We start from the raw sequence: 25,714 nt of genomic DNA on the forward strand, positions 1-25,714 counted from the left end.
GTGACAGAAACTCGCTAGCCACAAGGAGTCATCTGGCACGCAGTGGTCTCACAACGTGTGTTAGAAGCCTGGTTGTTTATAAAGGTGTAAGCCATGATGTATATCAGTACAGAACAACCCCCAAACAGCAAGTCATAGATTTGATTGGTTAGACATCCTGTCACACTGCTAATAAACTAACATTTGCCAATCCTTCAAAATGTCCTCAGAAAGGTTAATTTACGAGAGGGCACACTGTTCTGTGGCACCCCTCTGGTATTTTGCGCCCAAGGCAACCGCCTATGTCAACTATGCCAGGGGCTGCCCCTGTACCGTCCTGAGTGTCAACATGGACCAGAGTTCAAGTCCAGCCAAGTCAAGTCAAGTCAAGTCATCTCTTGGCCCCTCTCCCCATCTGTCTCCTACTAATTACCTGTCACATCTGTACTGTCCTATCCAATAAAGCCTCCAAAAAGCCCCAAAATACACAAAAAGGGGCTGGGGCCAGCCCAAGGTCTTTTTTCTTTTCCTTACAAACACTTGGTGAGTAATTATGAAAATGAAAGGAACCTGTATTCTTTTAACAAAAGTTACCAAAAATGGCATGGAATCAGTTTTTAATTCATTTCATTTTTTTTATCTCAGTAAAGAAAGTTTAAATAGTTATATATTTATGCCATGTCCACCTATTCCTATAAAAACCGTTTCAGATTTGAGTCAAGTTGGTATGCTTTAACAAGCAAATAGATATGCCTAGCCAATAGCACTGAGTGGACAGTGCAAGACAATTCGTCTTTACATTTAACTTATATTAATTTGATTTGTTCAAGGAATACAGTGGCAAGCAAAAGTTTTGGCACCCTGATCAAAATTGCTGTTACTGTGAATAGCCAAGTGAGTAAAAAATAAAAAAAAGGCATTTCCATAGGCATAAAGTTGAAGATGACACTTCTTTAATATTTTAAGCAAGATTACTGTTTTATTTATATATTTTACAGTTTAAAAATAACGAAAGGGCCCAAAGCAAAAGTTTGGGCATCCCTTTGGCAAGTAGCAACTTGGAAACACTTTGTTGCCAGCTAACAGTCTTTCAATTCTTGTTTTGGGGATTTTCACCCACTGTTCCTTCGTCACGTCAGCGCTGAACCCAGCTCCTGCCACGCCCCCTTTCCACTTTAACTCACACACCTCCGCTACATTCCCAATCACCCGAATACTAATCACACTCACCTGTCACCTTCCCAATCGCCTGACTGCACGATCACCTGCACCTGTCTCACTACATATACGCCTCACTTCCCTGTCTGACCTCGTATCACTAAGGACTACAAACCTGAAGATTACAGCTCCAGACCGGTCGATTTTTCCATATCGACCATACCTCCATTCCGCGACTCCCAGATCGTTCTGTTCTCCTGTTCTCTCTCGCGCCCCTGCGCCCCTATACTACCGTGCAGCGCTCCTGCCTCACGTGATCTTTTTTTTTTTTTTTTTCCCTTGGTTTAAGTATTTGACTTTTGTGTTTTTGATCCTTGAGTATTTATAAAGTTTTGAAATGAGCCTCACCTGGCCTTTACTAATGATGATTGTGAACAAGCCATTGCCCACACAGGCCAATTAAGGGCTGAGACCCAGGTGAAGGTCATGAGAGCTCAGATCTCTTGCATTGGGGTTCATTTCCTTTGTTCACTCTAATATTGTACAAAACTAAAAATAATACACTGGTCTTTCTATTTCAAAAGAATGTTTCATCATCTCCTATTCACTTAACTCTTCACAGTAACAGAACATTTGACCAGTGGTGCCCAAACTTAACCAACACTGGCTGTTGAACGGATATAGTCATGTATAAAGAATGTTGTGAATGCATGAGTTCTGCATTTATACACAAACAAGTATCTGCAAAAAAATAAGCAATCCTTGTGCTATTGGTAGGAGACTTCCCACAGTGGCCAAACCTCTCACTGTCACATGCAAGTACTCATACCCAACAACCTAGCCTAAGTGTTATAACAACAGGGTGCACTACAACCATCGTACGATGCTTAATAATACTTACAACAACAACGATACCTTCGTGAGCATTTCACTGGAGTTGTCAAGTGGGCACCTTCCTTTGTCAGTGTTTATTTGAAATGGTTGAATTAACGACACCTCCAAAAGGCTCAACAGTGGTGTCTGGTGTCCCAGACCCAGCCCCCTCCATATTCACCATCAGTTAGGACACGTGTCAGTACTAGGGACAGCAACAGAAACACCTCAGGATACACCTCGAAAAGATTTCACATGTGAAGGACCAGGGCTCTCTGCTGTGGTTTACAAAGTTTATTGTGAAGAATTCAAGAAAACGTACAGACTTAAATACAGTACTCGGAGGCTAACTCCTCCTTTTATTGTGCCTTGTGACCCAACATGATTGGTTAGATGCAAATACGTATATAGTCATTGGATATATGCCAATCAGAAGTCAATGATTGGTTAATATTTCTTGTTCAGCTATTCGTTACTTCTAAGTAGGCTAGTACTTTTGTGATTAGGTCTGTGATTGGTTAGTATACGTGAGGTGCCCACATTGAGTGTGGGGTGGAAAGTTCATGGGTGTTTTCAGATCTTGTGTGTCATGGGCTAGATGTTTGATTAACATGTTATTGCTTGTAGCCAACAAGATCACTCTATTGCTGAAGCCAACAGTTACACTTGCAGTCCAGTTAATTATGTGATCGCGCTAATCATACGTTGTTCTTCTAAAGTTTTGTTTTTATTATTATTATAATGATGTCAACGCTATTCTAGAATTCACTGGTCCACCCTATTGCCTTGTACTTGGCTTGTATCCCGCTTCTTGATAGATTGGCCCGTTTTCTTTTAATTGCCAGTTTGAATCGCTTATTTTCCCATTGAAAAGTAATGGGAGTTATTCATATGCCTCTACTGGCATGTTCAGGAAATGCATTTTGTTCAATTCAATAGTCTTCCAGCGCCACCACATAAGATGGAGACAAGATCGCTGTCTTACTTTGTGAACTTAAAATATGCCTACATACCAGAGAATAGCGGGCTCTCTTCATGTGAAAAGCTAACTCCATAACTGCTAAACTAAGTTAGCCAGTGGAGCATATTTAGACTACAGCACTCCAGCTATGAAATCTCATTTGTATATGACTGTGGTTTTGGTTTGTAATAATGCAGCCCATGTAAGTGACATTGCATAATTTAGGATGTGCAGTTTGGAAGTGACAGTTTGAATATGACAGTTTGAATTTGATGTGCAGTTTGGAAGTGACAGTTTGAATATGACAGTTTGAATTTGATGTGCTGTTTGGAAGTGTAGAGAACAGTGTTCATGGATACCGCTCTTATGTAAAACAAAGTGAGATTAAAAAACAACCATGGAACAACAGACATATGAAACTTAATCCATGGGGCTGTGTGTGGAGTTTGTGCCAAATACTATAACCATAAATGTGTGTTACAAACTTAATGTAAATTATAAAAATTATGTTTTAACAAAAAATATGTTCATGTGGACATACATTAAAGGTTCATTAATATCAGATACATAAAACAGTTCTACAGTGTGAAACTCAATGAAATACAAAGCAAAGATGTCAGGAGAGTCATTTACGCATCTTAAATAGAATACGGAAGTATGAATAAACTACAGTATGAAAGTGATTCTTCATTCTTCCACTACTGAACACAGGCTTGCTTTTTTGGCATTTAATATTTGACCCTTTTTGATGTTGTCAGTGCTTTCGTTTTTGTATGGGTTTTTTGATCTTGTCAAATCCAATGTCGGATTGTAACCTATACCACTGTCACAAGAAGTGTAGTACTATGTCATAGAGTCTGCATAGTGGTGGATGATTTTTTTCCAAACCGTAGAACAAGGATTTTTTATTAAGAAATGGGTTCTGACTGCCACTTAGACAGGACCTCGGGGCCACATGTTTGCTTCTGCGGTTCTCATGGACTTGCAGTCAAAAGATGAATTCACCAGTAACTTTTTGATGGACTGTTGAACATGGAAAGCAAGTATGGAAACTTTGAGTGAGCATGGCACTCAGTGCTCCCAGATGACATTGACTACAGTTCAGAAGAAAATGACAATGCCCATTCTTCAAAGTTCAACTAAATTAATAGAATAAGACTTAAATCGCCTTAACAAATTCCATTTCAGATTAAATAAAAAGGTCTTCTGCCAATTTTGTTATGTGACCAAAGATTAACCTTCCCCACATTCTTATATTCTTGGGGTGCAGAGAACCTGACAATTCAGAATTACCTGTTACTTAATTACTGACTAAATGAATTATCAACTTACTTCCTTTCTTCCTGTTTATGTAATTATTAAGCTATTTGCATAATTAGTTATTTGCTTTCTGTCTGTCTTTATCTGCCTGCCTTATCTGCCTTCCTCTTTAGCTGCCTCTGACTGTGTTTTTATGCTCTTCTTTAGGCGACGGGTGCTGAGCATCTCCAAAGGGATTGACCATGTGGGTTCAGTTCGTTGGGAGCTGGCCCTGTGCTTGATTCTAGCCTGGGTCCTCTGCTATTTCTGTGTGTGGAAAGGAGTTAAATCTACTGGAAAGGTATATTTAGATTTTTTTTTCTTCTTCAGAGAGCGTGCATGATATGATATTGCAAATCTAACCCTCGGGCCATGGATGAGTGAAAGAAAAGAATGACACAGCAACACAACATCAGCTGAAGTGTAGGGGCTAAGGTCAGGTGTATGACATCTAGATTCAACGGAGTTAATGAGAGTGGATGGAATTTGAGGAGTCCTGAGATTATGACGATAAAAATGGCAGATGTTCTTTTGCATGATGAGCAGGTGTGAACACACCCATTATAATCCGCTGTCTGGAATGTGTCTTTTATTACTGTATTATTAACTAGACATCCTTGTCAGACATGACATGTTTAATCCAATGTCAGATTCACTTAAATTCAATTACTGGATGAATTATGAATCATGGGTTTGTTCATAATACCATTTACTCGGTTACCGATGCCTGCAGCTTACATTCATGTGTCCTGATGTTTGCATTCACAAATTACAAACCACCGGTGATGAGTTCAACACTCATGGATGCGATTAGTGTTACAGATGCCCTTATATTTGTGCATGTCTGAAAGACATGATGCACTCATTTATCACGAGCAGGCTAGACGAGGTTCTCAAAGTGGGGTCCACGACGCATTGCCTGGGGGTCAGTGAAAAAGTCTGGCTTCCAAAGGTTTTTACTGAGTACAAAAAAAAACACTGCAACAATAATTTAAGTCTCCAAACTGTTCATCGGTAGAGTGCCTCCAGCAAAACTGTTGCAATATGTGTAGCGATAAGGTACCCTACATGTATTTATATGGCACAGGATGCAAAACTCAGCTGTCAGCTAAAGTGATCAACCGATTGACGCTGGATAAAGTGACGAAACGTTAATACAACGGCAAGGAGTGACAGGATTATCAATGAATAACATTACTTTCTGACGGGCTAAGGTAGTTGTTGTCAACTTGCTATTGTGAGCTTCAGTTTCATGGCTCCAAAAACAGCTAAAATAGCTATTTGCTTTGTGAGGCGTCTCGAATTTTCTTCCAAAATCCGGGTAACATTTGCAGTTTTTTCCTGAATGAACAAATATCTTGAACTGACATATTCTTCAAGGTGTCTACAAATTGTGCGTGACGTGATGCTATATTACTTCAAAAATAAAGGCCTTCTACCCAATGAGTTGCGCACACGCTATGGAGATACTAAAACAGCGCCTTGACAAGCAGTGGAGCACTTGTCGCTACCGGACGGTAGTCCTTTAGCGGATGGTAGTCCCTCACATTGCGCATGCTCAGACACAAAGGGTTTACGGCATAAGGCTCAACATAATCGCGCATGCTCAGACAGCAAAACGGTTTACAGCATAAGGCTCTGGCTTGTCTTAACGAATAATGTAGGTTTATTTAACGTAATATTTAATAATGTTGTAAACTGTTTAAACGTCAACATATGGGGCTTGTCTTAACGCATAATGTGGGTATATTTAATGTTATATTTAATTATGTTGTAAACGGCTAACAGCATAAGGCTCTACGTCAACATATGAAACGAAACTGGGGAGAGACTTTTTGAATCCTCCACCTCATCTGTTTTGTCCACTGTGACAACATCTTCCTCGTTTTTAAATAAATGGTCATGTTTTGATAAAACTGGCTTTCGTCGCTTTTTTCCTCCATGATTGAACATGGATCTGTCGTTGTGACGCCTGCGCGGCTTCGCTGTCGACAGTAGTCGACAGTGTCGCAAAGTGACGCATGCGCAATGTGAGGGACTACCATCCGCTAAAGGACTACCGTCCGGTAGCGACAGCACTGCGTGGACATTGATGCGTCGCATCATAAGGTGCATCTGGCCCTTAAATATAACGTTACAGACCTCTAACGGCCTAAATGTCATATCTTTAACTTAGCTAATTGAAATACTGGTCGTTAATTGGTATATTCAATGGTAGTTTCGCACAATTCCAAACTGAAAGCTTGCTAGATAGCCTTTGCCTGTTCCAACTTATAAAACGTTAGCAAGCTACAGTACGTTAGCATATTATGCTATCTTACACATTTGCTTTTTAGGATATCCGTTATTAACAACGACTAGAGGCTGTCAATGTCTTTGTTAAAAATAAATCTTCAGAATCATCTCCGTTGGAAAACCCTACAATCTGAGTTTTATTGGAAAACCCTACAATCTGCTTTGATAAAAAAATGTATTCCATCAATATGTTTTTATGTAAGATAATTATTATTTAGCTTCTCAGCACATTTTACAAAAAGATAATTTAAAAATCTATCCTACATACTGTCAAGTAATGCCAAATGTAATAAAATGACTATCTAAAACTCTTGTGATATAAGTACTATATGATTTTAGAGTAAAATAGTCCAAAAGCATATAACATTACTAATAGCTATAAGCCTATATGGTTTAATTTGGGATGCGATTATGAAGGGGTCCTTGGAAAATGCCTGCCCTTTGAGGGGTCCCTGGCCCCATAAAGTTTGAGAACCCCTGGGCTAGACTACTGTAACTCGCTTTTGTCTGGTCTACCAAAAAAAGCCATTAGTCAACTACAAACAATACAGAATGCATGCAGCACGAGTCCTCACTAAAACAAGACGGAGATTGCACATCACAACAATATTAAAATCACTGCACTGGTTACCTGTTAGTTTCAGAATAGATTTCAAGATTTTCTTATTAGCCTATAAATCATATAGCAGACATGCTGTCAAGGTACACACCCAGTAGATCCCTGAGGTCCTCTGAACTCCTAACAGTTCCAAAAGCCAGGGCAAATAGACATGGAGAAGCAGCTTTTAGTTTCTATGCCCCCAGCCTTTGGAATACTCTGCCAGAATACCTAAGAATGGCTGAAACAATGTAAACCTTTAAACATACACTTAAGACATACCTCTTTGATCTCGCTTATCACTCATTGTAACATTTATGTGTTTACTTACCTCTGGAAAATCTGTGTCTCTTTACAAGTGTTTGTAACCCCCCAGTCCTTTACTGGTGCCAGTGTGGTTAGTACCTAAGTTCCTGTTTATTTATCTCTAGAAAATATGTGTCCCTTTACAAGTGTTTGTAACACGCTCCCCCCCCCCCGCCATTTAGGTGCATTGTGTTACCTCCTGGTATGAAACGCGCCGTATATGTCTGGAGCATGACACTGCCATTCATTCTTATATTTTTTATGTACGACAGGTGGTGTATTTCACAGCAACCTTCCCTTATCTGATGCTGCTTGTTCTCCTGGCCCGAGGACTCACTCTTCCAGGAGCAATAGACGGGCTGAAGTTTTATCTGTACCCTGATCCAGAGCGGCTGGTGGACCCACAGGTGCCAAAAAGCCAGTTTTTGCACTCACTTCCTGACATCTAGTGTGGTGTTGGGTAGGGTAGTGTAGTTGTGTTTAGCTGCTCTGAGGGATATATAATACGGTGGCTGAAACGCTAGCCTGAAGTTACCTGAGGTCATCAGTTATCCTGCTAACAATTTGTTACATCCTTTGAAATGAGAGCTTCTGTTACTGCACTTCTTAAAATAAACACAATATTTGTTTTATAGTTTTTCATTATGTTTACCTTTCACAATTTTAACAGCAGTAAGGAGTTTTGGTCTACAGTTAACACGCTAACTACCTAAAAGGCATGCAAAAACCAACACCAAACGATTTGCTTTGCTTTGCTTTTCTTACATTAGAGTGCATAGTCGGGGTGGTTAGTGAGAACCACAGGTGTGTTGATCTGTCTTTCACATGACCAAATATCAAAATGAGGTTGAAGATGATGCCAAAACTAGCCTATTAACATACCTCAAAATGTGGTGAATTCCTGCATACTGTTGCTTTAATGACCAGAATTCCTCACCTTGTTGAATTTACATGTGTAATTATGACAAGTGTTTGATTAGTGTTTCTGAGGTCCAGATGCGTTCCTATTGTACTTCGTTGTCAGTCACTTTACATTAAGTCATTTAGCAGACGCTGTCCAAAGCGACGTACAAGGGAGAGAGCGACTTTAAAGGACATGGCCTAAAGTTCACACACAAAACGGAGAGCAAGAGGACCGTGAGGAGCAATTAGCTGAATTTGACAACAAATTATTAGAATAAGCATTAGAAACGCAGAGTGTAGCTTTAATTTGCCTCACATTTTCGAATCCTTTGTGATTCCCTGTGCTGCAGGCCTTAAGACATTGGAGAGTGAGATGTACTCACTACACAGCTCTAAACCTGCTGGCTACAGTCAAACTCACTTTGAATTGTTAGGCTATGACGTTGACGAGTCACACGTGGTCAAGCACTGTAGCTGTTGATTCAGTACTTTTCCCACACACACATTTTCTTCAAGCCACAGAAACCTGGACAAGAAGCAGCCATAACCTCAAATGGAATGTTGGGATATTAAATTGATGATTTTGTAAATGATCATCTTGAACTGATGAGACTAACGCTGATATGTTATGTATTCTGAGCAGTTGCAGATGAAGGGGTCAATACTTTTTGTTTCAATGTTGGATTATGCAAATCTTTTTTTATTCAACCAGCATTTGTTCCAGTAGTCACTTGTTTTTTTTTCTGTTTCTTGAAGTAGACTTTGATTTCTAAAACAATAACCCTGTTATTTTTGACATTTTATAGGTGTGGATGGATGCAGGGGCACAAGTACTCTTCTCTTTTGGAATCTGCCAAGGCAGCCTGACTGCACTTGGGAGTTACAACCAATACAATAATGACTGCTACAAGTAAGACTCAGTTACAATTGATTTATGTGCCTTCCATTCTCGTATGATGAAATGGTTGGAATAATGGTAGTAATCGGAAATCATATGGGATAATTGTATCAAACTCCCAAGTACTACTTTTAAGCAGTGGCGGCTCCTGAAAAAATTCTCAGGTGGGGCAATTTTTTTGATAATGATTAAGGCGATGATAATGATTCAGTAGGTACACTAAGCAAGACAATTGTATCAATTTGTTGTTAGCTGATTAACTCATACAGCAATACCTTTTTGTCCACTAGATGGCAGCACACAACAGAAAGATTTCCACTCTAGCTACATAGAGTAGCTAGTTACAGGTGGAAAGCAATGGAAGAAAGTTGCATCCAGGAGCCTTCATAAGCAAAAAATGATGTGGCTCCACAATAAATTATCCCACTTTTTCATTATTCACATGTCTCAAATGTTGTATGATGTAACATAGCTTAACAGGACACATGATATGTCCAGTAACAACATAAAGAAGGGGGCAACATATAAGTCAAAACCAACAATATTTATTGACTGATCTTGAAAGTATTGGCTTAGAAAAGCAAAATAAGTAATCACACAAAATAACTCAATGTTAGTGCAAGAAGCGAACATTCACACTGTGAAACCTATGAAAAGTGACAGTGGTATAGAAATACAGATGCGTTAGCCACTTCACATCCCTGCTAGCGACGATTTTCGTTCGTTCCAATTCTTGGATGTAGGATCCCCCCTCGTTTGTAGAAACCTGTTGAATGGATACATTTGGTCTAGGAAGTCCTAATTGTTTTGTTGTCAATTTATCTTTATTAGTACGCCGACTAAACAGAGTTTCTTTCAAAGAGCGAATCGAGTTGTTGCACTGAACGTTAGCCATCTTGACAGAATATGCCTTGACCGAAGTCGTATGACGTTCTTATACGCTTATATGTCCTGTTACGTATGACGAAAGCATGGTGGGGCGAGCCCTCCCAGAAGCCATAGAGAATGCATTGAGAGCCCTGTTTTGTGAAAAAGAATGGATTTAACATGAGAGTCAATGAGAGAGGTCTAGGGCGATTTCCATTTCGCCCAAAATCGCCCCAAAATGGGGCGGGACCATTTGAAGCACGACTTTAGCCTGATTGGACAATGACATTCAGAGGCAGATCAGACGGTCGAGTGGTAGGATGGGACAGAACAAAATGTTTGGCAGTGCGTCGCCCAAATCGCCCTTATGGACAGACCGCCCCTGCTTTTAAGTATTAATGTGTGTGGAATGAACATGTACAGTATACAACGGAAGTGAGTACACCCCTGTGTATCACTTAAATGTCAAATGATTCGAAATTGTATCACCTTGCAGTAATTGCATTACTTTTAAGTTGAACAGTAGGGTATTTTCTTTTATGTAAAATTAAACTCTAACAGTTTAGATTTACTATATTAAATATACAGGCCCCACAGTAGGAAATCAATGCAACAAAAATCAGTACACATTTCACTACTTCCATCTTTATTTCTGATGACAGACTCAATCCTCCTCAGCAGACTCTAATCCTCCTGGAGACCAAGATAATTTTGTTCGGCTCAGTTCCCAGTTCCACTGTTATTGTACAGATTCGTCCAGTGTTACTGTGGCTCTGTTTTAGTCGCCTGTGTTAAGATTAGAATTTGAAGAACCCAACAACCTGCTGGTAAAATGTAAAGGAATATTTAACAAGGTAGCATGGGAACACTAATGACCTGAGTTTCTGCTTATCAACTGTCTTGGTAATGCTGTAACCACGGTTCTGGGACTGAGGGAATGGGGTGCTGTGTCGGAGAGGTTATGGGCATCAGGCCTTCCGGGGCGGCCACAAAAGCTGTATAGCACCAGTGGACTAAGAAATTGGACCTAGACATGCACATCAGAAATCCCAATCCATGTCTATGAGTGTCTGTGAAATAAAAATTGTTTCAGCCTGTTGACCTGTTCGCCAGGCATGGCAGCATGATGCAGCGTTTTGTTCCATCTATTAGTGAACCGTGGTTACAACGTATGTTACGTACGTACGTAATGTTCAAATTTTCCAAACCACATTTTTTGCCATCCAGTCTTATCATTGTATGTTTACCAAATAGATTTATTACATTTTTCCATTGCAAATGATATGCATTTATTCCATAATGTGAATCATAAGGTTTATGAAAACATAATTTACCGATGATGAGAAGACATAGTGTAGGGGTGTTTGTCCCCTAACGGTGCAGCACCAACTTGGAACATATATATTACATTCGTTCTATTTCAAAAACAGATATTGTTCTTAATCAATCAGAACAGTTTGCTGGTCACTTAACTATCTCTGGTAGCCTTTGTCATTTTCTTACTTATAGCAAGTCATAAGAAAATGCACTTCATAAAACAAAACTTCATATCGGTCCAGAAGCGCTGCGACGGTGACCACACCATGTGCATTCCACTATGGAAAGCACAACAGACAAGGCACAAATGAACAACAACCTCGCTACAGTCTCCAAGACCAATTCTGAATTATCAGCAGAATTCAGCACACTATGAGTATGTGGAGACAAATGTGTTTGGGGATGCCCAGCTAGCACTAGCACAGTGACGGGCCTTGTGAAAAATCCCTGGGCAATGGCTATGCCACGGCATGTGAATAAGCAATGCTTTGGCTTCCACTACCCAGTGAGACAATCACTGCTTAGACAGGGCATTTCTCATTTGTCCGCCCCATAACAAACAAACAACTAATTATAACTATGCCAATCCTGTGTTACACATAAATCCAGTGTAGTCTTCTTTGACAGGTTCTCAGTCTCAGTCCCTGCTGCAAGAGGCGGAGGGAAGAGAGTAGTCAGCTCCAGCCTTCAGTACAAAACCTGGCTTGGGGAACAGTGTGACCATTATATTGCCTGTTCAAAAATGAATGACTGCAATCAATATAGCATGTAATTGGCCTACATGTTTTGTGGACACCAGAGAGACAAAACTATGGAGTTATTACTACTTATTTTTTTTACTTAAGCCATGTCTCATTATGTGTTCTTCCCTACTTACACTTGCTATTATGAGTGCACAAGTGCAATTATGGCAACATGCAGGGCATTATGAGTACCTGCAGGGTGTTATCATAATGGTGAAAAATGGTGAAAAATGGTCGCCATCTTGTCTATGCAGCGGAAAGGTAGGGACCACCCACCTCTTTTCAACCACGGTCAGATGACGTTGCGTTCACGTTGCAATCGTAATTTCAGTGGTCGTATTCAAATTGGGACAACACTACCCTGTCCAAATTCACTCATTCCACTGGCAAGTACATAGTGTACAAAGTGTACTACATCCAAGTGTATTGATGAAGGTCTCTAAAATGAGACACAGTGAAAGAGTGAGACCGAGGATGTGCACTCCTTGACAGGACAGTCAGACTCCGTGATACCTCAGAAATGTGATGGTTGTCAGGGCAAACTGCAGAGCACAATCTCTTTCTATTGTTCTTAAGACCCAGGCCGTCAATTCTTAAAAAATATGTGTCAGATAAAGGGATACCTGTTTATTTCTAAAGAGGCCTTCTACATTCAGAGGTATGTTTGCAGTTTCTATGTGCTGGTACACTGCTGACTATTTCCAAGAAGCCTCATATATTTCCCCTCAGAAATGAAATGATTCCCCCAAAAAGGAGTATTATGTATACTGTATAATGACAGTGAGGATCCAGTAGGATCCAGGTGTAGCCTGGGTCAGCAGTAACCACAGCTGGTGTTCGAAGACTTTTACATGGTTCTTTTATGTACATTGTGGTGTGGATGGTTAAAACTGTGGCATTTCAATAAAGAGAACATTAAGATAAATGAAAGTATATTATTACTTGGGAGGAATCTATGTTGATGTAGAAGCATGAGATGAATAACTATCTTACTGTTCAGTCACAGGCTCCTTACACTTGTTGTTTTTTAGAGACACCTTTGTCTTGTGTTTGGTGAATGGAGGTTCCAGTTTTGTCGCTGGGTTTGCCATCTTCTCTGTGTTGGGCTTCATGTCATATGAGCAGGGATTGCCCATATCAGAGGTTGCAGCAACTGGTAAGGTGTCTTATATTTGTTCTATTCCACAATTTGATGAAATTAGGCTACTTTGGAGTTTAGTGTAGTATAGTGGCGAATCACAATGTGCCAGATCAGCTACTATTTACTAGTAGCAGTAGTACTAGTAGTGCAAGCCACATTATTTGAAATGATAGACTTGTGAGTAGACAAGCAAGATGCTCAAATACTAAACTTAAGCCTATTGTGAATGTAGTTACACTATGCACTGTGCACTTAAAGGTGTATGGAGTTAGAATAGTTTCAAAATTCACAAATAAATGATGTATTTTGTGATCGACCAATAAGTGTCATGTGATAAGTGTCATGTGATTTTTTTACAGACTAACGAATGTGCCTTTACAAACCACTCGCATGCATGTATTTGTGGATTTTTGAAACTTGGCTTGATTTTAAAATGCATTTTTTTCAACAGGACATTCTCTGCAGCCTATCAGTCTCTTACAATTTCAGCCAATCACATGAATGTAAATTCAAGGATACTGTAATTTCCAGACTATAAATTGCGGTTTATACATTGATTCTGTGGTTAATACTTGGGTGCGTCCTGTACATGGTAATGCATTTGTTTCTGCCTGGTAGTTAGTAACACACACAGTAGCTCTGCCAGATAAAGCGTGAAAGCAACCTGCTTGAAATGGCTGGCCGGATGATTGGCCATTCTTTCAAATATTCGTTGCTCAAGCATGTTCAATCACATATGACAAGAGGTTTAACTAGATAAACACGTTGTATTCCCACTTGGTGGGCAGCTTCTAGATGCCATTGAAACATGGATTCCTCTTTGTGTAATCAGTTGTAGGCCTATGCAGATGTCTGTTATGGTGTAGTAGGCCACATGACTGGACACTGCACAAATGTATCGCAGTGTGGTCACATTCAATCGTGCCCTCGAATTTATGTTCATGTGACATCTGATAGGCTACAGAGAATGTCCTTTTGAAAAAGAAATGCATTTGTGAATCAAGCCGCATCATGAAATCCACAAATAAATGCAGGGGTGTTCACAAATGGTGAGTGGTTTGTAAATGCACGTTTGTTAGTCTGTAAATAAATGTAACAGCATCTGCATTTGTGAATCATGGGACATTTATATGTGTGTGAAGAAATACATTTGTGAATCCGGTGACTTTTTTTTGTGAATCACAAAAACAGTGTATTTCACAAAATACAATACAAATCATGGTCCTCTAGCTGTCTGTTCTAAGTGTACTAAAGAAAAGGGTCTCGGACCGAGCCATAATCAGTTTCAGCCAATCAACACGTTACTTCAGGAGCATGGAAATGAGGAGTGTCATTTAATTGGCTTTTCAGCTCAAATATCAACAACCTTTGGCCATAATCACTGACTTGCCTTTTAACTTTGTATGTATTGCAAAAACAAATGATTGTTTATGGGTTTTTATACTGCATTGTGTGACACTTAAGGTCCTGGATTGGCATTCATTGCCTACCCTCGTGCAGTGGCCATGATGCCTTTCCCACAGTTGTGGTCCATATGTTTCTTCGTCATGGTGATCCTGCTAGGGGCTGATACGCAGGTGAGTCTATGGTGGCTGTCGTAAATACCCTTATGGTATTTGTTGTATATGCTGTTGTTGTCTAATGTTTATGTGTTTATTTTGCCTCCAACCCACCTGGATCCAGTTTGTTAGTCTGGAGTGCCTGATGACGTCTGTGACAGACATGTTCCCCACTGTGTTCCGGAGGGGATACAGGCGAGAGCTCCTACTTCTGGGGCTCTGCTCCTTTTGCCTCTTACTGGGGCTCCTGCTTGTCACTGAGGTGTGTAACAAAAAGCTGTTAGGCATTGCAGAAAACTTTGATAATGAAGCGCACATCTTTTGTTTACCTCTCAGAAGATATGATGCATATCTAAATACATAGCCTTTCATAAGGCTCAATTTAGTTTTCAATTGAACTAGGTGCCCTAGTGTTGTATTAAATAAAACAATATCCTCTTTGTGTACTCTTAGCCAATCATAAACTGCAAATTCTGATCTGTGGCAATTGTACCAGACAGGATGATTGACACCTGTGAGAAAAATCATCAAATTTAGCAAAGGTGATGCAGATTAAGGCTTTGCAATGGGATCAGACATGATTGTCAGATGTCTTTAAGAGCATAACAATTACATCTCACGCAATCACAGATTTCCCTGGAATTAGTGCAGACACACCCAGACAATGTACGAACTCATTCACCTTGGCAATATGTGTGGGAAACTTGCACTCTGATTTAGCCCAAGAAGTTGACATCGCACAAAAAAAAATAGGCTAACACAACATGGGCTAAACTATAGACAGCATTTTAAGTGATAGTAGTGGTACTAGGTTGCCAGGGAATCAATTAGCAATTAGACTTAAATGTTCATTCCAACGCCACACCATTAGACTCAATAAATGCTCAAGAAATGGTTTTCACTGTGAGCGGGAATGGGGTATTTGTGTGTGCATGAGGGAGTGTAGGTGTAGTATTCCCATAGGCGGAGATCGCGGGGGGGACGGGGGGGGGACATGTCCCCCACTACCATAAAGTTGTCCCCCCCAACAATCATTGGAAACAAAAAAAAAATTTTTTAAATGTAGTAATATGAAATAAAAATACGACGACTCAAGCGGTGCTAATTATAGACGTTAAACAATGTGTTTTTTAAGTGTTGAAAAATCATATTCCACCTATTCCTCAAAGTGGTTTGGTTCACATGCTGTTTCCAACGGGCGGGGCTACCGGCAGCTCCGTGTTTTAGTTAATCAGCCCAGCCCAGTAGCCTGCATACGGTCAGATTGTGAGACTGTTTCCTCCTCTGTCCCCTGCCGCTGCCGCTATGATACACGATATGTAAAGAGATTTACCTCATTCTCGAACGCAGTAAGAACATGTCAAGAAGACGTTTTTTCTAAACTCCATTTACAAAGTTCCAATCGATATGCACAAGTATACATAAGTTTAATAATGGATTGGCATGACAACGTGAACGTTTGCCGATAACACACGCATGCCGGTAATTAACACCGTTACGATAGCTAGCTAGACAGTCTAGGACACTGTCCTGTCAGGGGCAGGTTCATGCTAGTTAATAAAAGTAGGTCTACATCTCAGTGCCTCTCCAGATTAGTTAAATTAACTGAAGGTAAATTAATGTTATCTTTTCCTAAGCTGAATCAACTATGCTGGTATTGTAACATGAGGCGACAGTGGTACAGGAGGTAGAGAAGTCGTATTGAAATCAGAAGGTTGCTAGTTCGATTCCCTTTCGGGCTGTTTTATAACTTATTTTGAGCATCAAGTTCTCTTGAACTTTGGACATTATTTGTCTGTGAATAGATAGTTCGTGTTAGTACATTTAATGCTGTTTAGAGAATTCTAAAATGACTTCGAATTTCTGTTTGTAAATGTGATAAGAGAATTTGGTATTTAGCAGTTTATGCTAGCTCTCGTGAAAGCAATTTTTTCATGTCCCCCCCCCCCCCCCCCGGAATTACTCTCTGAAATTTGACCATGTATTGTCCCCCCCTACAATGAAATGGGATCTCCCTCCCTGAGTATTCCTGCTTGAAATACCCATCCCTACTTCATATAACTTTGAAATGGCCTGTAGCACTGGGTTTGTTTTATAAAATGACATGCTGTAATGCGGTTTATATATACGGTGTGGTTAATAGTCAGGAAAATATGGTAGATGGACCAACTTTCTCTTCTGATGTCTAAAAACTGGTTATGATCTGTAGCCCTGTTGGGATCTCTCCTTTGACATCTCAGTATTATCTCCTGTTTCTCGCTCAACACAACCTTGATGATTGGGGGGGGGGCACACATTTTCATAATACAGCGTATTCAGCTAGCCCATCACAAGAAGACTGTAAAACACATGTTGTCAGAGAAGGTTAACTAGGAGGTCTTTTTTTGTCAATTGTTGTAGATTTGTACAATAAAGTGCCTCATCTCATCCTCTATCTCAAACTCTTTCTTCTAAAGAATTTTAGGACAAAACATCTGTGATTAAATTGACACATTCATTAAATGATATTGAGATCACATCTAGGTGTCCTGAGCTATCAAAGATCCATCTTTGAGAACTAAGATTGCCCTATTGGTAATGATTAACTTCTAGAAGGAAGCCAATGTGAAGCCAATAAACTTGGCCTAATCATGTCCTCTTTAAATATGCATGTGTGGCATACTGGACTTGATATATCCTCATCCACGGCAAAAACAAAGATATGCATATGCAGGATATACATGTTTAAACTCCATTCAATGCATTTTGTTTTTCAGGGCGGTTTGTATTTCCTACAACTTTTTGACCACTATGTATGCAGTGGCAACAACCTGCTGTTACTGTCTGTCTTCCAGTCTATAGCCATTGGATGGATTTATGGTGAGTTTATATTTGTATCATCATACTTTACTGTTGCTGCAATTTATCTGAAAAGTTTCTATAGATATAACTGTCCTATGGGTTCAGTTGACATGATGAATTGGAACTGGCCTTAACTCGATTTGGTTCATTCATTCATGGTTCTTTTTTTCAAATCATGTTCAAGTGATTATAACACGTAAGCATGTGAAATGCAAATTCAGGGCATTGAGAAAGTATTCAGAGCCTTTCACTTTATTTCACATTTTGTTATGTTGCAGCCTTATGCTAAAATCGTTAGCATAAATATACACTCAATATACACCCATCAGTATACACTGACAAAGCGAAAACAGGATTTTAGAAATTTCGACAAATTTATTAAAAAGGAAAAGCTGATATCACATTGACATAAGTATTCAGACCCTTTACTCAGTACTTAGTTGAAGCACCTTTGGTAGCGACTACAGCCTCGGGTCTTCTTGGGTATTACGCGAGAAGCTAGACAGACCTAGACTCAGGGATTTTCTGCCATTCTTCTGTTCAGATCTTCTCAAGCTCTGTGATATTGGATGGGGACCGTCGGGAGGGGGGACGGCCATTTTCATGTCTCTCCAGAGATGTTTGATTGGATTGAAGTCAATTTCATTAATCCTCTTTAATACATTTGCAAAAAATCCTAAAATTCAGTTTTCGTTTGTCATTAGGGGGTGTTGAGATTGTATTGTTGTGTTGTAGATTGATGAGGGAACAAATTAATCGAACCAATTTTAGCACAAGGCTGCAATGTAAAAAAAATATGAAAAAAGTGAAGTGGTGTGAATATTTTCTAAAAACACTGTAGATCATAAATGAATTCATTCTGTTGGAACTGTAGACTCTAGCACAGTTTAATTAAGTTGTGGTTAAAGTCTTGCTTCCCACTTTTTGGTCATTTACTCTATAACCTATTGTACCTTTTGTAGTTTTTGTGGCTTTGGACTTTTCCCTGACAGGCTTTAACAACTAACAGGCCCATTCAAGTGGCCTCGAAATTGTGTCCACACTGAGAATCCAAGTACGCACTGAGAGGGTCAAAGAATGTTCATTTCTAAAAACAATAATGTCTTTTGTCCTTAAATCCATTGCGCTTTGTGCAGACTTTACTATGTTGTGGTATCAGCCTTCACTAGTGAGCATGATGGAGGGTGTCATGATGAGGGTGTCTTAAAAACTTGGATCAGATCAGTCTCTTGGAGCAGAAAACTCCCTTTTTCCCACGAGTCTCAACCTTACAATCTACACATACATTGCATGATTATATTCTTCATACCCCCCAAAAAGATCTAAACTGTATGAATTCAAATTCCAAACACTATTGACTAACACTATTGACACTATTGAACAGAACTTTTTAGTTTCTACATGCAGCTCAGTTTTTTCCTGTTCGATGAGTATTGTATCTAGGTAGAAAAACTGCATTCAGTGTATCGCATGTACATTGAATTGGACTTGGAAATTATGTAATAGCAGCATGTTACTATTGTATTGAGCTAGCCTTGGCCTTGTACCTGGATTGTAGGCATTTCTGAATTCTGACAAAAGACCAATAAGCATTCCAATCACGAACCAGAGCCTGTGGAGGCTTGCTTTGGCACTGGCCCTCGACTGCGATTGAAAATGTGTTGGTATGTTTGCATTTAAGTGCCAAGGATTAGGCTTCTAACAAGTTTGCCTTGCCTCCAACCATTTACAGTGTTTATAATTTAATTAATCACATCACGCACCAATTCCTTCACAGTTTGATATTACTGATGATAAAAGCCTTGTAATAACACATTACTAGTTATATTTTCATATACATTTTCATATACAGTACATCCATCCACATATATATATATATATATATATATATATATATATTCGTAAGTCCATGTTTACCAAAATATTTACATAGAAATGATTTGAAATAACAATACAATACGATACTCACAGCCCGTCAGTAGTGTCTAATATAGGGCACAAGCCCTTAATATAAGCCAGGAGTGCTGTGGCACACGGTTCATATATCACACCATCTTCATTGAAATATTAGAATAGAGTATAAACAAAAACAAATGGTGTCACTCTACAAACACTGTTTTCCTAACAACATCCAAATCAATACAATGTCTTACAACAACCCCTCCTGAGCAACCATATGCAACACTGTCAAGAAAAAAGTCCCTTTTAAACTTGAGCTGAACCTGGCTTGGAAAGAGGAGCAAGGGAACGAGAGAGAATAAGGAGAGGGTGAGGGCGAAAGACAGGCAAGAAAAGATCTACAAACATTAACCAACAGGTGTAGCTGCAGAGCCGGGGGTTGAGTTTCAGTGCAGTGCAGACTTTTACTTAAGAGACACTTTCTGAAAGACTTTCCATCCAAAGAAATCCAGAGTATGAATGCATGGGCCAGGGACTTTTTGAAAAACTAACACAGGGCATTGAATCTTACAGAAAGTGGCTCTTGCGCTAACATAGACTCAGCAGCATCACCCTGATAGCCATGTGTCATTCCCTCTCTCTAGCCCTGGCCTCCCTCTCACCACTACATAACCCCCAGGAGGCCAGGGCTAGATTCAGGCACTTTTGAGGTTCTGATGTGCTGTGATATTGCAGGCAAATTTAAACAGTGGTTCACAAGTCACATTTATTTGTTTTGAATTCTGCACAGGTTTAGGTACAATAACATGTAAGGAGTATGCATGTCATATTTGTATTTTACTCTAAAATCCCTTCCAAATAATCATACTGTGAAAAGTAGTTTTTACTGAACTACAGTGACGAGCTGTTTTGGTGACTTGAGGCGATTCTCTAAGGTCTTGAGTCACTTGAGGTGATTCTTTAAGGTCTTGGGCTTAAAAGCATTAAAGCTCTTATTCACTTCATTCATATGAACAAATAAACATTTATGACCTTGTGACTGTAGTATCAAAAGGTATCAATGGGAGGTCGTAGGTCATCAAGTTGTAGCTCCGTATTTCACTACGTCTTTTTATCCTTGGAATTGAAAATCTTGTTGAGGAAAAATATCTCCATTTCCACACAAATGAAATCTCCTTCAATAGAATTCCATATCTCGGACCATCTACTTCAAAGTGGCAGGGCTTACCTTACAATTAAGGTATTATATCCCGTGTTGTTGATCTCCTCCCTAAAGCCTACATGTTCTAACAAAGTCTTTAGTCTGTGAATAGAACGACTAATAAAGGGGAGGATGTTTATGCTGTCCCACTGGTGCTGTGACAGAGATGTACATACCTGAACCTTATTTTAGGTACTTTTCATTCGGTACAGTCATTTTATTTGTCTGTGTATTAATCGGAAGTAAAAGCATTTAAGGTTCATGAGCACTGTTATCGCGTTGGTGTGATGATGTGGTGCGAAGATTGGATTCGATATTCCATCTGATTTATCTCTGCTTCGTGAACGATACTGTCAACAGGGGGTTAAGTAACCTTCTTCATCGATACAGCCAACAGGGGGTTAAGTAGTTTTCTTCATTCATCCTCACCTGGTCCCTCTATCAGGCTGAAAGTTCACACCTGCCTGCAATAAGCCTGACTAGAGATGAGAGATTAGAGGGTGGGGCAACTCAGCCCTAGGCCATTACAGAACCGCATCTCCAGGGTAATAAACCTGCACTCTGACCCACACTCTAGGGCTCCTGGAAGCCTGACTCTGGGCTCTTAGGCAGACAGGCATTCATACATATGTGCTGTACATGGTTGGCAGTGTGTGTGAAATGCAAGTATCAGTTGGGCAGAGAGGCACATGAATAAGTTGAGGTCATATGCCATATATACGTATTCAGTCCTAAAAAAACGATGCTGTCTAGACCGGTCTAAAATAGGTTAACATGACATGGTATTACCACTGTATGTCAGGGATGCAGAGGAAGCAGAGGAAAGATGGCTGCTCTGCAGCCGACTGGGCATGTGGTGCATAATGAGTCACAACCATCATAAGGGTCTCTACAACAACTGACCAGCCACAGTCACGCAAGCCAAAAGCAAAAGCAAAGTGCAAACAGTGCCAGACCCCCTTGCACCATTCCTAATGATAGGATTCATTAAAGCGGTGTTGTTTAATGACGCCACTTGGAGATATTTAAAGGTGAATTCTTCATTTTTTTTATCTTCAAATGTAATCTCCAGCACTGTATTTCCGGGAACATAAATAAGCATATACACATCTACAAAGTTTTTGAGGGAAATGGATGGGCTCGTGAATAAGTTCCCACGGTAAACTGAAAGTCTTTCAGAAAGTGTCTCTTAAATCCAGATTAAAAGGTAGAGGGGTAAAATGATGGAAGAAGATTGTTCCACTGGAGAGAAGCTTGATGACAAAAGCCTTAGAATAACAACAAAAGCTGCACTTTGTGAACTAATAGTTCTTGGTGGACAATGGGGAACTCTTGAGCGTTCCAGACAGGTTGGAGCCAGTTAAGGGTTTGGTATGTAAGGAGAAGGATGCAACATAACATAAAACTCCATAAGATTCAACGTCATTGCCAAAAAGTGAAAAGTCTGAATACTCTCCCAAGGCACAACTAATAATTTAGAATTCCTTCTGCCTAGAAGTGTGAAGGGTTTTTAATTACTGAACCCAGTTGGCCCAAAGGGACTGACAAAATTACTTCAGTAATTTTTAAGATGACAGCCATGTCAAATTGCACGGTGTGCCTCTACAAGTCATATGTTGAGTTATATTTCATAACCAGTGATACTGCAATCCTTTGGCAATTTATGTCGGTTTGTTAGTTCTGACACATTGCCAAATATGATGTTTTTCGACGTGTTGTAATTAATGTTCTGTGGCAGGTGCTGACCGTCTCTATGACAATATAGAAGACATGATAGGCTACCGTCCATCGCCTTTCATGAAATACTGTTGGCTCTATATCACTCCAGCAATTTGCATGGTTAGTGCACTATTACTCATTATTATTTACAGCTTTCACACCTCTAGCAAAAAGTGTAACTGTCACTTTAAGTGTAAAGCCAGCCAATCAATGTAAAAACAGGTTACACGAATTGAACTATTCTTGAACTCTGCCTTCTTTCTAGGGTACTTTTATTATCAACCTGGTGAAGTATCAACCCCTGAAGTTCAACAAGACCTATGTGTACCCTGAGTGGGCATACATACTGGGGTGGTCCTTAGGACTATTCTGTGTGCTTCTGGTGCCTCTGTGGATGATCTTTAAAATGTTAAGATCCAAGATGACCGCGTGGCAGGTAATAAATATACTGTCTGATGTTGATAATGTGGTTTTCTGATGATACTGCACAATTTTTTAAAACATCACACTTCCCTATTCTCTGAATAGTATCTATTCACACTCTCTGAGTTTGAACTGAATTTGGCTGAATAGTCCCTTTCAGGGCCACCCTTAATCATTCGTCAGCACCTTATGATATCACCAGCTGTAACTATTCACATCTTTAGCCTTTTGGCTGATTGGTATTTTCTACTTGATATAAAAAAAAATAATATCTGTTCTTTCCAGACAATAAAACATCTCTGTCGCGCTGACAACCACCAGAATCAGAACCTCAACCTGAAGCAGACCGCTGAGCGATGCCCTTTGAACCCTGACGTGTCACTCTCTCCTCCGTCAAATGAGTTCAAGGGAAATGGTGGAGTGGAACTGGAGATGCAAGTTTAACAGCCACCTTTATTACAGCTGTATTGCTTCACATTTTAAAACTAGGTTTTTATAGACACACCCATCGTATCGGTTAATCTAGTGCTCGTCTCGTGTGTGGGGAGCATGGAACAAGAGAGGAAAAGAAGTAAGGTATTAATGTTCTACAAACAAGTCGGTTTCAAAAGCCTTGTTGTCCTCTAGTTCCCAACTACCCTTATGCAATAAATGGTTCTACTAAAAAAAAAAAATCAAACTAAAAATCTAAACTAATGATAACCTTTCTGTTTTTACTTTAGGTGAAAATGATTAACCTGGTACTACCTCCAATGTTTGCTTCAAAATTCTGTATCTGTTTCAATTCCCTCGATAACATTTGGATCTTCTATCAGAAGTATGAATACATTATATGACATTATATCACATATTACATTATATCAAACATGAGCATGACGTTGTGATACTTTTGATAAGTCAGAACAATTGAAGAATTTCAATTGAAGATTTACTAGCTCACCCATTTAGTTTTCAGAACAAGGTTTGCCAGTACAAGGCTGGCTTTCCTTCTCAAAACTGCCCATGACATGAAAAAAGCATGACTCACCTTTGCTGTGTTCTATTTGAACTCTTTCAGTCCTGCCTTCACAAGACAGTATCCTAATTACACACACACACACACACACACACACACACACACACACACACACCACACACACACACACACACACACACCCACACACACGCACACACGCACACACGCACACACACACCCACCACACACACACACGCACACACACACACACACACCACACACACGCACACACGCACACACACCACACGCACACACACACACACACGCATACACACACACACACCACACACACACGCACACACGCACACACCACACACACACACGCACACACGCACACACACCACACACACCACACACACACACACGCACACACACACACACACACACACACGCACACACCACACACACACCCACCACACACACACACACACACATATCCTAATCATTCTCACCCACATTTAAATAGAAGTAATTGGCACGTGCTTTTACGTAAACACAAATGTAAAGAAATTGGAATCTAAACAATAATATATGTTAAGCACAAACTCCGCAACAAGAATCTGAGAGCAGTAAGAATGTCATTATTATAAGTTTTGGTTAAATCCACTATAAATCCACAGTTTTTTTTAAAAGCTTTTTAGAGGTGCAGAGATGTTATAAAAAATACACACACACACACACACACAAGTGTTAGCTACATAGAATTTATGAGATTGAATAGATTGAATTGATCCTTTTTCTTTTGAAAGTCAGTGTCCTATATCATGCATATGGATGAGATATGTGTTGGTCACAGGTAGGTCCCCACTCCCCAATGTCAAAGGTAACGGCCCATCAGTCTGGAATGTTCCTGTGGCCCCCTCTGACCCCCACACAACCATTTCACAACAATGGTCCATACAACAAATCCAAATCAAATAATAATGTTTAAAAGATGCCATCACATTGCAGTCCAGGAATAATACAATATGGAACGAATATAAAATGAACAAACAGTTGTCAGTCTATATAATGGAATGCATTATAATGATAATATAGAGAGAGAAGTTTTAAAAAGTTTACAAAATGAGTTGCTTTAGTCTAATGTTGCTGGCTGCTGGTTATGTACGGTAGAGCAGCATCTCATGCAGTTTGATGATCTGCTGCTCCAACAGAGCAGAGCTAAAAGCAGACCACTCCGAATGTGCAGGCTGAGCATCACTTTAGAGAGAGAAAAAAAACCCCATTTTATTATAGGTAGGCTATTTGAGTTGCTTAGCTGATCCGCTACTGAACCGCATAGCCTATTTATGGCCTAATACATCATACACACCATTCACTATAATAGCTAGGCACCAGATCATTGGTTTGACACACTAGTTGCAAAAATCACCCTCAGTGGAGTCGCGTGTATGTTTAGCTGACTGCTAAATACAGCTAACGTTAATGGTACAGTTTTTACTAAATCATACTGATAGCCTACTAATATTTAGTGTGCCGACAGAAATGTTGATGAAGCCTAAAATAATTCTGTAAGATCATAACCAAAGCACACATTTATATGAGGGCATAAAAGGGGATATATTATACTATGACAATTAAGAGAGAGACAAGAACAGTTTGCATATAAAAAATGACTTGCTGTGTCCGATAGAGCTGGTTGCAATATGACATGATTTATATGAAAAAACATTTGTCTACTTTAGCGTGTAGCAATCACATGACTTGCAGAGCGGAGAT

The 25,714-nt window shown here is 39.7% G+C and overlaps 1 protein-coding gene across 4 annotated transcripts in view; it reads left to right on the forward strand.

Moving 5' to 3' along the window:
- The window catches only part of LOC116220553 (sodium- and chloride-dependent GABA transporter 2-like), a 29,860-nt gene extending 5,747 nt beyond the window's left edge, over window positions 1-24,113 (forward strand). For 3 of the 4 annotated variants that reach the window (XM_031568334.2, XM_031568335.2, XM_031568336.2), the window contains 10 exons: window positions 4,439-4,571; window positions 7,742-7,876; window positions 9,179-9,282; window positions 13,229-13,353; window positions 14,803-14,915; window positions 15,022-15,159; window positions 17,654-17,756; window positions 22,577-22,677; window positions 22,823-22,993; window positions 23,266-23,676. In XM_031568334.2, coding sequence (XP_031424194.1) covers window positions 4,439-4,571; window positions 7,742-7,876; window positions 9,179-9,282; window positions 13,229-13,353; window positions 14,803-14,915; window positions 15,022-15,159; window positions 17,654-17,756; window positions 22,577-22,677; window positions 22,823-22,993; window positions 23,266-23,424 — 1,282 coding nt within the window. In that variant the 3' untranslated portion in view covers window positions 23,425-23,676. Of the gene's footprint in view, window positions 1-4,438; window positions 4,572-7,741; window positions 7,877-9,178; window positions 9,283-13,228; window positions 13,354-14,802; window positions 14,916-15,021; window positions 15,160-17,653; window positions 17,757-22,576; window positions 22,678-22,822; window positions 22,994-23,265; window positions 23,677-23,702 lie in introns of those variants that run through there. The other variant, XM_031568337.2, reaches the window with a different exon arrangement.
- Window positions 24,114-25,714: the final 1,601 nt, after the last annotated feature.

Source organism: Clupea harengus, chromosome 5, assembly GCF_900700415.2.
Source record: "Clupea harengus chromosome 5, Ch_v2.0.2, whole genome shotgun sequence".
NCBI lineage: Eukaryota > Metazoa > Chordata > Actinopteri > Clupeiformes > Clupeidae > Clupea > Clupea harengus.